Here is a 13,203-nt window from a genome sequence, read left to right as displayed (position 1 = left end):
AAAAGCAGTAAAGAGGCAATAAAAACACACTCGGTCTGCGGGATGAGGTGAGGCTTGCTCAAGCCCTGCACCTTCCATGCCTTCATAACCAGAGCAGCAAGTAACAAAGCCCCTCTTTTGACTTGAGGGCAGTTTCATTTCCACAGGCTTCTCTATGCAAGGAAAAACCTTCTGGCAGCATGGCACTCACCTAGAGAAGTAAGTACGGCAGGTTACAGTGCACGCGGCAGGTAAAGCTGTTACGGCACATTTGTGCTCTGCTCCCAAACATGCCTGCAGGAGTCTTCCAAAATCTTCCATAGTGAAATGTGTGCAGGTCTAAATGCCTGAACAGCCGCCGAAGGCCCTGCTCTGTTAAATTCTGACCACGTATCCTGCCAATTTCCCACCAAAACTATTTTAAGGTTATGATGGGGTCTTTGGTTGTGGGGCAGTTGGCTTTGGTTTGTTTTTGAGGCAGGGTCTCCCTACAGAATCCTGATGTCTCCGAGTTCACCATGTAGGCCAGACTGGCCTCAAATTCAAGAGATTCACCTGCCTCCACCCCTACATGTGCTGGAATTAAAGGCATGTGCCACAGTGCCCTGTCAGAATGTATTCTTAAGATGCAAGACTGAAGCTTGTCAGTGGTGGTGGCACACACCTTTAATCCCAGTGCTCGGGAGGCAGAGGAAGTGCATTTCTGTGAGTTCAAAGACAGACTGGTCTTCACAGCAAATTCTAGGTCAGCCAAGGCTACACAAAGAAACCCTGTCCCAAAAAAACTAAACTGGAAAAAAACAAAAAACTATGGCCAGGCATGGCTCACATCTTGAAAACTGTTTTGTCAACCTCCCTGAAAAGAAACTTAAAAAACAAAAAAACTACCTCCTTTTAAATCAGCTCTACAATAGTTTGCAAGGAAAACAGAGAAACAAACAAATTTCCATCTTAAGGAAGCAAAAGCAAAGCAAAACAAACAACAAAACCCAAGGGCTCATGCAGAAACACATGTGCAATGGCAGCCATCACTGGTAGGATTTCAGGAAACATTGATAATGCTGTGCTAAAGAATAATGTGAGAAGTCATTAAACAAACATGCATCCCTGCAGGCCATGAACGCTGCACGTGGGATGTTCTAGTAAAATATTCACAGCAGCAAACAAGATGGCTCACTGGGTTAGGATGCTTGGTGCCAAGCCTGACAACCTGAGGGCAACTCCTCAGACTTACACGGTGGAGAGAATTGACTGCCATAAGTTATCCTCTGACCTCCACATGTATACATATGTCAGAACACGTGTGTGTGTATGTATGTATATTTGTGTGTGTGTATGTGTGTGTGTGTGTGTTTGTCGAGACAGGGTTTCTCTGTGTAGCCCTGGCTGTCCTCAGACTCAGAGATATCCACCTGCCTCTGCTTCCCAAGTGCTGGGATCAAAGGTGTGAACCACCACTGCCCAGCAAAGTCAGGCCTTTCCTGTAAGGATTCTTACTGATGCCAATGAAGCTAAAATTTTAAAGAATCTAAATGTCTGACGGTTATAAACTATGATGTAACAAAATGAAAGTTATTAAAATGATATGGAAGACTAATGTCATGAGAAAAATTCATAAAACAAATGACACTACTTGAAAGAAGCAAATTTCAAACATTATATATAGTTCAAGTCCAAGGAAAAATGTCAACAGCAGGTATCTTGACAGCATGTGAGTGTGACTGAATTCTTTATTTCTTTTGTTACCATGTTTCCTAAATCTGTTGCAGAGAACAGGTTCAAGGATATTTAGTAATAATGAGTGAAATTAAAGTCAGACTCCGGATTCTGTCCCCTCTGTGATTCATTCCCAGGACACAGGAGATGGACTCCCTTTTCTCAGGGGTCCTACTGTGGCCTGCCATACACCAAGCGCCATGCCAGGCCCTGGGACACAGTGGAGAAGACACACAGTCACAGTCCTTGCCTTCTTAGGGCTTCACGCAGCTAGAAAGGCAGACATTAAGGCACTTATAAGGGCAATGAATGCCATCACAGGAAAAGAACTAGGGAAAGTGATCTATTTAGGGAGTCAGGGACGGCTTCCCTGAGGAAGAAACTTTGATGTCCCCGATTTAATGAGAATATAAAGATAGCACTCATAACTCAGGAATTCTAAAAATACAAGATTCATGCAAGTCAGAATAGCAAGTCTTTAAGGAAGGTACTTAAATGCCAGGGCAGAATGTAAAAATGTTTTCTGGAGAACATGTATTAAAAGCCCTAAAATAATTTACGCATGTTAATAAGCAATTCTCTTTCTAAAAACTATTGTAGGACCAAACCCAGCCATGCAGAAGCTATGTTGATACTCATGACTTTATTTATAAGAGCAAACAAATGGAGAAAATGACTAATGTATATGCACAGAGGAAAACAGATTTGGCCACTGCAGGAACAATGGAAATGCACTCACAACGTAATGATTACAAACCAGTGAGGGGCTGCAGAGACGGCTCAGCAGCTAAGCGCATGTGTGCACGAGTTCAGTTCTCAGCGCCCACAGTAGGCCGCTCACCACTGCCTATAACTCCAGCTCTTGGGCTTCAACATCCTTCTCTGGACTCTGCAGACACCTGCACTTTCATGCACACACTCCCACACAGATACATAGACACATAAAAAGCAGTGAGGCTCACTGGTGAGACTGTGGGAATGGCTCGGCCAGTAAAGCTCACCAAGCAAACTGGAGCCAGGACCTGAGTCCAGGACCGACATGATGAGCATGCATGGTAAACACATGTCATCCCAGCACCAGGGAGCTGAGATAGGAGGATCTCGGAGCTTTGCTGGCCAGACAGTCTAACCCCATCAGTGAGCTTCAGGCCAATGAGAAACCCTGTCTCTAAGGAGAATGGTCTCCTGAGGGAGTCCTCAAAAATGGAGTAATTGTGTTCTATGTTCTCACGCTGATGCAACCTCTCGTTCCTTGTTCTTTTCTGCATTTTTCTGTATCACATGAGGAATACCTATCAAATAGATTCGAAATGAAGCATTCATAAATCCCTGCTAGTTATCAACATAAAACATGCGCTCAGTGCCCTCACTGATTGCTTCAGCAGAGAAAGACAGAGGAGGGGCAGGGCTGGCTGAGTGAGTCTGGCCTTCAGGGCTGCGGGTGAGACAGATGGGTGTTGAGAGCTTGCTGCCCAATCAGACTAAGTGTCAGATCCAAGGAGAGATTCTGCCTCAAAAAATAACGTACAGTGAAGAGAAAGACTCCAGATGACCTCTAGCTTCTACATCCACGCACATGGATACGTATGTCTACACACATACTACACATTAAATATACTACATATTAAGTATACTACATATTAAAGGTCCTACAAAAGCAGTCATTTATCTAGTTTCCATACAGCTCAAACTCATGCTGAATTAACTAAAACCATAAAAGGTAAACACATTATTATTAAAATCCAAATAGCCGTTTCCTTACCCTTCTTATCTCCGCTGTGGAGAATCCAGATGTTTTGAGCTGCTCACACTCTTTATGCAGGGCTTTGAAGGCTTCCATCAGCTCTTCATACTGGAAAGGAAGTCAGCAGGTTAGCAGCCGCACCCACCCCTAGCAGTGTTCTTTTCACCAAGCACCCACTACCTCTTCAATCACTTCAGTCCCTAGAGAAGAGCACTAAACACATGATGCCTCATGAATACAATTCAAGGCCCAGGAAGGCTGAGGCAGGATCATGAGTGTGAACTCAGAATGGGCCACAGATCAAAGCCTTGTCTCAAAGCCAAAACAAAAGCCCTCACATTCTTGCAAACTATACAGGATCTAAAAAACAAGATCTGCTGGTCTCCTCACTAAATGCCTCTCTCTAAATACTTTCTCAGTCTACCCTCTAGCCATGTCAACCTGGAACAGTCCGTGCTCCCACCTCAGGTGACCTATGCCCTCTGAGAACACTCACGACACGCTCCCTCCTAATCTGAACCAAAGACTCATCCCAGTAAACAGAGCCACAGACACCACCATCCTAAGCAAAGCCTGCTCTGACCGTCTATCAGGGAGAGGTCACACTATATATAGCTGAGGAGTTACCTGTCTGGCTCCCCCAGGAAACGGCAGGAGCTGTACTTGTTCTGCAGACCCTCGCAGCCCTAGGACGTGATCCACACAGGTGCGTGATAAAGAGGAGTGGAGCTCATGGGATGCCATCCACAGCTCTTACCCTCATTTTTAATCAAGGGCACTGTAAGGACTGAGCATGTAGCTCAGTGGTAGAACACATGCCTAGCATGACTAAGATCTGGTCGACCTCTAGCACCTCACACACACCACAGTGTTTTTTTTGTTTTTTTAAATGACAATATCAGAAAATCAGTATTTGTGACTGATAATATGCTATAAATCTACAAAGTATTCATCTAAAGCTTTTCATTGAGAAAGACAACATACAATTTTTATTAGTGTTTTTGCTAAATGCCTCTCTTTTTAAATATATATACCTCTTGGACATTCTTCAAGAACATCTAGATTTCCTTTTATCCCCTTAGTTAGCTGAGCATATTAAGATACTACTAATAAACTTCCTATAGATGATCTATTTACATCATCAAACACATATCAAACATATATTCAAAATGTAATCTTTTAAAATCCCTGCTAGTGGTCTGTGTAATATATATGAACCCATTTCTGAAGGGGTGGGGAGGAGCAGACACACTCCACACTTACACACCCGTCCCCTTTATCACAGAAACGCCTACGGTAGCATTTGACCTAGGGGCTTGCACAGCTGCAGCTTTAAGACATCAATATCAACTATATTTTTAGTGCCACCTTTAACAGTACACAGACGAAAAAGAAAAGCCTTCAGTTCATTATTTTGATTCAGTCCCATACTGAGCCACTGAATCAAATCCTGGAGGAAAACAAAGATGGACATTGTGAACCTGACACTGTCTCCTTGGACATCATGGTCTACTGGAAAAGACAGAACGAAAGCTTTGTAACAAACTGACCCAACTCAACCTAACTACTGAGTGAAAGTATAGAGGACTAGAACTGTGTGGAACCCACGCTGGCTGTTGCCTCTACCGTCTCTGGTCAGCCAAGCACTTTGTGACAGGAGGACCCAGGACACAGAGCAGCCGAGTGCTCAACAGTCACTCCTTACAGACCTGAGGTCAGAGTCCAGTGCTGATGAGTGAAACACATGGCAGCATCCCATCCTCCCTCTGCCCTGAGAGACACAGGCCTGGCTCAGCTGCAGGGCCTCATGTGTCCCAACTGGCCAGAGGTAGTCTGAACGTCTGTCATTGGTCCTGGGGTAATTATGAAGGTGTTCGGTTCCTCCCAGGTGGATGACAAACTACACCACTGCCTTATGACCAGCACAGCGCCCTGCGATCTCAAGCCCAGGAGCCCGTCTACCCAGAATCACTGAGCACAGAAAGTACTTGAAGATCTCCACTTCCTTTCACAGGTCCTCGCACTAAACGGTGTTTGTGGGAAAAAGTCACACTTGTAGACAGGACTATGGCTGACTGTCAGCTGATACTGCTGTCCCCTCTGGTGTCACCTGGAACTCTAAAGTAACAATTAAAGAGCAATTAACACTACCCCAGCAGCTCTCATCACTGCGGTGTACCTGTTTGTTGGTGTCAGCCACGGTTTCATCTTGGAGAAACTCGCTGGGCACCTCCAGCTTTATTAAGAAGCGAGCTAAATACGCCCTTTTCTTTAGTTCACTGCTCCGCTGGAGGAGCCAGTGGAGCACCGGGTAGATGACAGGTTTACTCCCGATCACCAAACCCTGGCGGAAGGTGCTCCTGAAACGGAAACACACAGATGCTTGTCAGCACAGCTGGAAAAGACAGCCTTTGTTCAACGTGTGATTTTCAGGGTCCTCGTCCCTTTATATAACTGCTTCTAAAATACAGGTACAAGCTAATGTGGTCTTACATTAGTGAGAAAATTAGATCCTCGGTATAGGACTACAGTATCCATGTTGTGCTGAAACTCAGTCAGCAGAGTTAACCTCAATACCTTATTGGCTGGGCAGCATTTACGTTGTTTTGGTTTCTGAAGATTTATTTTTTTTAAAGATTTATTTATTCATTTATTATATATGAGTACACTGTAGCTGTCTTCAGATACACCAGAAGAGGGCATCGGATCTCTTTACAGATGGTTGTGAGCCACCATGTGGTTGCTGGGAATTGAACTCAGGACCTCTGGAAGAGCAGTCGGTGCTCTTAACCGCTGAGCCATCTCTCCAGCCCGAAGATTTATTTTTAATCATGTGCGTGTGTATATTTGTCTAAGTATATGGTTGGTGTGTGCTCTGTGTGTGTGTGTGTGTGTGTGTGTGTGTGTGTGTGTGTGTGTGGTGTGGAGGAGGTGTGGTGTGTATGTGTGGGAGTGTATGTGTGTATGTGTGTGTGTGTGTGTGTAGTGTGGGGGAGGTGTGGTGTGTATGTGTGGGAGTGTATGTGTGTATGTGTGTGTGTGGGGTGTGTGTGTGGGGTGTATGTGTGTGTCTGTGTGTGTGTGTGTCTGTGTGTCTGTGTGTTTATGCCCTGAGAAGCCAGAAGAGGGCATATGATCCCCTGGAGCTGGAGTTGTAGGTGGTTGTGAGCCACCAAACTCAGGTCCTTGGGAGGAGCAGCAAACAGCATTAACCACTGAGCATCCTCCCACCGCCCAAGCTGTTCTTAGCTAATGACACAAATCATAAAATAGTATTTGCCTGATTGCTGGTGAGGGGGAGAAGTGACCACTTAAGATCTCTGTAACAAAACAGTACTAGAAGGATTAGACTGCTGTTCTGCAAATCCTGTGGTGTCCTAAGGCCATCAGGTGAGGGAGGACCGGCTGTTACCCAAAAAGATCAAGTGCATCATCCGGAGGGCCGGACGTTAAGAAGCATGTGTGTGAGGAGCAGATCCTTACATGTCTGTGGCATTCCCCGGAGGTTTGTACTTCAGGATACCAAGAAGGCTCAACATGCGCTTGGCTGTCTGCTCCGGCGTCTCCTCTCTGATATCAACGTCTTGCTAGCAACAGAGTTGAAAAACATGTTATTCCTGTAGGCTTAACAAAGAAAGATACTTAAACTCATCGACAAGTTTGTTCTGCTAGAGCACAAACAATGGTCTCTTCATAAAACAGATTCAATAGAGGGTCCCTAATTCCAAGTCACGTCAGGATTCACATTTTTAATGTCAAGCTTCAAAAGTCTCCAATGGGAAAGTGAACAAAAGACATGAACTAACTTGCAATACAACAAAACTTTTTGTAAAATGCATCTTTATTCCAGGACCAAATCTATTTGTGTCTATTAAGTAGAGAAATAATGTCTAAATAAGTAGATAACTGAGGGACCAGCGAAATGGCTCTCTCTACCACCAAGCCTGGTAAGTCCGGTTTGACCACAGGGATCCACATGATAGAAGGAACTGATGCCTGCAGCTGTCCTCTGACCTCCACATAGGTTTGATAGCATATGCATGCCCTGCACATGCACACAGCAAGCACACACCCACCACACATGTACACAGCAAGTATACACCCACCACACATGCACACAAAAAGTACACACCCACCACACATGCACACAGCAGGTACACACCCACCACACAGGCACACAGCAAGGACATACCCACCACACATGCACACAGCAAGTACATGCTCCCACACATTCAGAAAAAATAAACGAAATGTAAAAAAGTAGAAACTTGGGGTTGGGGATTTAGCTCAGTGGTAGAGCGCTTGCCTAGGAAGCACAAGGCCCTGGGTTCGGTCCCCAGCTCCGAAAAAAAGAACCAAAAAAAAAAAAAGTAGAAACTTCAGGTAGGTAACTGAAGTGTGAGTTAGTGCAGAGGCCTACAGGTTCTTTTGCTACTCCTTTTCATGCAGATAAATGAAGCTCGCCCAGGAAAGGCCTTTGCAACAAACCCAGGACAGTTGATCAAGGGCAAAGAAGGGCTGCTCTGCTATACTTTTCATTACAAAGGAAGAGGAAACTTACCTTGGGGTCTATCTCAGCCAGGACATCATTGAGAACTTGTAATAGTTGCATTGGTCCCAAAGAATCAAATGTGATTAAATTATAGTTCTTCTTAAAAGGCTCCTTATTGAGGCTGTCCACGATGAATTTGATTTGGTCACTCATGATTAATCTTATAGCTTAAAACTACAGAGGGGAAAGAGAGAAAGAGGAGCGAGGAATCCTCAATCTTGGCAGCTAACCTGTTGGGAGAAAGAAAATCAGAATTAAATTCGTAGGAAGTAGGTAGAGAGGGGTACTTCTGCACTGCATACAAAATGCTATGACAAGGCCAGTTTTGTTGGGAGAAATTAGAATATCAGGATTTTATTATGAAATCTGTATATGCTGCTAATATCCGATTATCAACTGCTTTTGTACCTGTCTTGACTCTGATGCACTTAGACACAGACAAATGAATGATATCCACCCACATTACAACTGCCCCCAATATATTTTTTTTTCTTTTTCTTTTTCTTTTTTTCGGAGCTGGGGACCGAACCCAGGGCCTTGCATTTGCTAAGCAAGCACTCTACCACTGAGCTAAATCCCCAACCCCCCCAATATAGTTTTTAAAGATAGAACTATAGGCAAGCTTTTTTTTTTTTAATTGGTAATTCCTATTTTAAAAATCAGATTTTTGGGTTGGGGATCTCAAGGCTTTCATGACCCAACTCAACTTAATCCCTCAAACTTGACCCCCATCACTGCTCCCACTTCTGCCTGCCTAGATTCAACGTTCAATCAACTGTCCCCTCTCTGCCTTACAACATGGCTCCTCCTTTGCCCTCATTAGCAGGAGAGGATCTCACCACTCTGCAGGCCCTCCCTGCTCGGCTTCTGCAGCACAGGCACACAGCCTGTCCTCCATGCCCACCACACCAGTCTCACGGCTTTCCTTGGGTCACTTTTTATGTGGTTCTAGTTTCTTAGCTGCCGTTCTTTCTTTCTTTGCTAAACTGTGCATTCTACAAGGCATCCATCCAACTCCATTTTGAATACATGTGGAGCCTGAAACAGTGGCGACTTCTACTAGACTGAAGGAACTTGTTCATTGGCCTCAAGCTGAAAGGCAAAACAAACAGCCTAGAAGCTTAAGTGGAAGAGAAATAAGGCAGTTATGAAAAACCATAACCTTAAAAATTTGGAGAATACCCTGGGTTTAGTTCCCAGAACCCACATGGTGATTCACAAGTATCCCTAACTTTGTTTCCAGGGAATCTAACACCCTCTCTGAACAGCATCAGCATCAGGCATCCACATGGCACACGTACATAATGCAAGCAAGACTATATATATATATATATATATATATATATATATATATAATAGATGTATATTTTAAAATTATTTTTTAGGGGTTGGGGATTTAGCTTAGCGGTAAAGCGCTTGCCTAGCAAGCGCAAGGCCCTGGGTTCGGTCCCCAGCTCCGAAAAAAAGAAAAGAAAAGAAATTATTTTTTAATTTTTTTAATTAAAAAAATTGAGTAACTGATTTCTTAACAGCTGAAATGGCTTTACCGGGGTAAATTGCTTTACTAAAATGAATTGCTGGGCTAGGGATTTACAGCTTGCCTAGAACGTAGGGAGCTCTGGGTTTGATTCCCAGCACTGAGTAAAGTGGAGACAGGTGCTATAAGTCGTCACTCAGGAGGTGCAAGCAGGAAGCTCACAAGTGCAAAGTGATCCTTGGCTACTTAGTGAGTTCAAAGCAGCCTGGGCCATGGCAACAAAACTGAGCTTCTGCTCCTGAGAGCGATGCCACACACCTGTAATCCCAGCACTGGGGAGGCTGAGCCAGAAGGAGCGGAAGTTTGAGGCCAGCCTGGGCTGTCCAGGAAGACGACCCTCTTAAACTAGAAAAGATGAGTTGGACAAGACAGAGTTATCTCAATGCTTTCTCAGTTAAAAACTATGAAAAAAGATACTGTTTCCCTCAAGATGTAGAGTGAGCCATGAGCATCTTACTACACACAGGCACATGCACGCGTGCACACAGACACAGACATAGACACAGACACACACACACACACACACACTCCTTTTAAAACAGGTCTTGCTGTGTAGCCTTTGCAGGCCTGGAACTCACTGTGTAGACCAAGCTTCTGTCTCCTGAATGCTAGGATCAAAAACCAAGGGCCGCCAAGTTTGGCCTGAAATGGGTTCCTTAATTGAGTGGGTGAAGTTTACATTTAGAAGACAATAAAAAGGAAGGAAGGAAGGAACTTAGAAGAAAGGAAGAAAGATCTTACTACCTCATAATAATAAAAAATGAGTAAATGAAGTTGTTTAAAAAGACAAGAAAGAACGGCAAAACCGGTACCGTTGCTAAATTTAAGGTTTCTTTCAAGCTTATGTAAAAGGAATGTTTCAGCCAGAGAGAGTGGTGTGCAACTTTAATCTCAGTGCTGGGAGGCAGAGGCAGGAGGATCTCTGAGTTGGAAGACAGCCTGGTCTACAGAGTGAGTTCCTAGAGAGCCAGAGCTACACAGAGAAGTCTTGTCTCAAACAACAGACCAAAAATAAATAAACAAACAAACAAAGGAAGAAAGAAAGAAAGAATATCTTTACGTTTTAAAACTTGGGAGGTTCAAGTTTTCAACTGTAATAATACATATCCTTATATTCACATGTATTTAAGACAATTTAGAAGTTGTTGGTGCAGTTTTTTCTTCTTTGAAAAACACAAAATCAAACCAAATATCCAGATAAACAAGTAAATGTTGCTAAGAGAAGAAAAGACGGGGTCTGGGGCTCTCGAGTATTTACAGGCAGGTAATGGTTGCTAGGGGAGGGAAACACATTTTCTTCAGTGCTTGGCCACTGGGAAGTAACCCATGCTCCTGAAAGAAACCGTGATTAAATTCACTGGACCGCCAAAAAGGAAAGAGGGCAAAAAAGTGGAAGGGAGCCCAGTTGGGAATCAGTGGTGAAGAGCGAGAAACCGGGATGGGACGGTGGAAATACACCGTATGTATGCATGTGTGAAAATAATGGTACCCATTATGCGTAACTAGCATACGCCAATCTTCAAAACATTGTTTAAAGAAAGAAATGAGTTGGGGCTCCCGCACCCCACGTCCCCCACCAGCTTTCAGAGGACAGAGATGTTTCTTGAACAGGTAGGGTTGTCGGTGCCCTGCGGGCGCTGCGCGCTAAAATTAGCAAAAGCAATTACTCTCCCTCTTCCAGCGCAAGAGGCCGAGCTAATTCACCAGCACTCACCCACAGCAGCACCCAGGGGGCCGGGGCAAGAATTAAAACCAGGACGCGCGTGTTATTCTGGCCTAGCCGGGGCAGCGCGCGCAGGCCCACGGCCTCCTGCGAGGCCCCGGGCGGAGGGGGACCCGCGCGGCCGACCCCCGACAGGCCCTGCTGCCGCCACCGACCGGGAGCGGGCGCAGCTTGAGGGGAATCGGGGTTCGCGGCGTTCCCGACCGCGAGTTGGCGGGGTTACCTCAAATCCTCCTCACGAAACCACCTCCCCACCCCCGGGAGACACCGGGGCGCTAGCGGGTTCCTAGAGACCGCTCCTTGGCAACGGTTGCCATGCAGTGATGTCACTTCCTATGGCTTGGGGGCGGGCACCGGGGGCGGGGCCTCGGGCTGGAAAGCTGGGTTTCTGGTACCTGGGGTTCAGAGCCACCACAGAAAGCCAAGGGTGACCAGAGTTGTCAGCCCCACTTAGACTCCTGCTGATAATAACCGTCTCCAGTTCGCACTTGACAGAGGACTTAACCTGTGCTGTTTGCGTGTACTGTTTCAGCCCTTTATTTATTTACCAAACTTGGGGCGACGACTTGTTTGAATCAGGGCTAGATAGGGTTTGGGGGGTCAGAAGGCAATAGGTGTGGTTTCCGAATTTAGGTTTTCGACAAAAGAATTTCCAGATTAAACTGCGCATGGAGCAATTATAAACTATGGATTAAGAGACCCAGACATGGGGAGGAGAGAGAGACAGACAAACGGAGTCTCACTCTGAAAATTGGGTTAGATGCTCAGACATCCTTGGAGAGTGTAAATTTATCATCAGACTTGCCACAACTTAAAACTAACAAATGATTAATTAGGCGTTTCTTACGTGCCCCATACTGCTGACTACTGGGAATGCAACAGAGACCCAATAGGGTTGGTTCTGCCCTCATAGAGGTAATGAGGTAAGAAAGACAATATAGTTAAACAGCCCAGGACTGAGAGAAATATAACAAGATGTCCCAGTGATGACAGAGCACACTGGATGTTTACTGGGGGGAAAGGGATCGTACTGTCAAGTCTCCATTAGACAGAGTCATGTTTAAAGACCAGCAAAAAGGATCCAAACCGGTGCAGTAGTTCAGCTGGTAAAGGCGCTTGGCACACAAACCTAGGGACAGGTTCCACAGAGACAGATTGTGTCTCTGCCTGCTGACACACCAAAGGAGGAATTGACTTTGCCTGTTGTTCCTTGGTGGGACTCATGAAGGAGTCCAGCACCAGTTTTACCACACAGAGGTGTTGCTTAGTGTGCCTGAAACAAGCCTCTCTGGGTAGCTTTTCTTTTTCCCTAGAGACACCAGGTCAAGCCTTCTGTATAAGCTTGTAAGTACCTTTTAACTGAACTGTGTTTGAGATTTTGAATAGATTATTAACAGGCTCTAACCCTACGCCACAGCGGTTCTCAAAACTTGTCACTTCTACTTCACCCCTCACTTCCTCACCTCCCACCCACTCCACCCCCTCTTCCTCCACCTCCCCTTCCTGTTCTTCTAGTAGCCTGTGCTACCATTGAGTGACATCTCCAACTTTGCTTTTTCTTTCTATTACATCATTTATTTATTGTGTGTAGAAGGACCGGGACCACTGTGAGCAAGGCCATGCCTGGACATGGGGACCTGGCCTATATAAGAAAGGTGGTTGAGCATGCCCGGAGGTGCCAGCCAGTAAGAAGCACACCTTTGTGGTTCCTGCTTCAAGCTCCTGCCTTTTCTTTCTGGATGACAGACTGTGCGATCTGTAAACTAAGACAGAAAGCAGACAGGTGGTTAGAGGCTGTGTACTTGGGAAGGCTATCACTCCTGTCTGACTCAATCTAAGAGCTCACTGTCATCTTGACTTGCTTTCTCTCTCCATCTCTGTCTCCTCCCCACTTTGCTCTGAACCAGCTGCTGCTAGTACTGGTGGGATTACTCCTAGCCTGGCAGCAGCCT

General features: G+C 45.3%; 1 protein-coding gene across 6 annotated transcripts in view; it reads right to left on the bottom strand.

Moving 5' to 3' along the window:
• The window catches only part of Ift81 (intraflagellar transport 81), a 79,413-nt gene extending 67,795 nt beyond the window's left edge, over positions 1-11,618 (bottom strand). For 2 of the 6 annotated variants that reach the window (XM_039089655.1, XM_039089656.2), the window contains exons 1-5: positions 11,475-11,618; positions 8,001-8,221; positions 6,923-7,026; positions 5,619-5,799; positions 3,458-3,547 (exon numbers count right to left, since the gene is read on the bottom strand). In XM_039089655.1, coding sequence (XP_038945583.1) covers positions 3,458-3,547; positions 5,619-5,799; positions 6,923-7,026; positions 8,001-8,144 — 519 coding nt within the window. In that variant the 5' untranslated portion in view covers positions 8,145-8,221; positions 11,475-11,618. Of the gene's footprint in view, positions 1-3,457; positions 3,548-5,618; positions 5,800-6,922; positions 7,027-8,000; positions 8,222-11,242 lie in introns of all 6 variants that reach the window. The other 4 variants (XM_063271568.1, XM_063271569.1, NM_199120.2 and 1 more) reach the window with 3 other exon arrangements.
• Between the last annotated feature and the right edge of the window lie 1,585 nt (positions 11,619-13,203).

This window comes from Rattus norvegicus, chromosome 12 (assembly GCF_036323735.1).
Source record: "Rattus norvegicus strain BN/NHsdMcwi chromosome 12, GRCr8, whole genome shotgun sequence".
Classification (NCBI taxonomy): Eukaryota; Metazoa; Chordata; class Mammalia; order Rodentia; family Muridae; genus Rattus; species Rattus norvegicus.
This window is presented reverse-complemented; position numbering and strand designations above follow the sequence as displayed.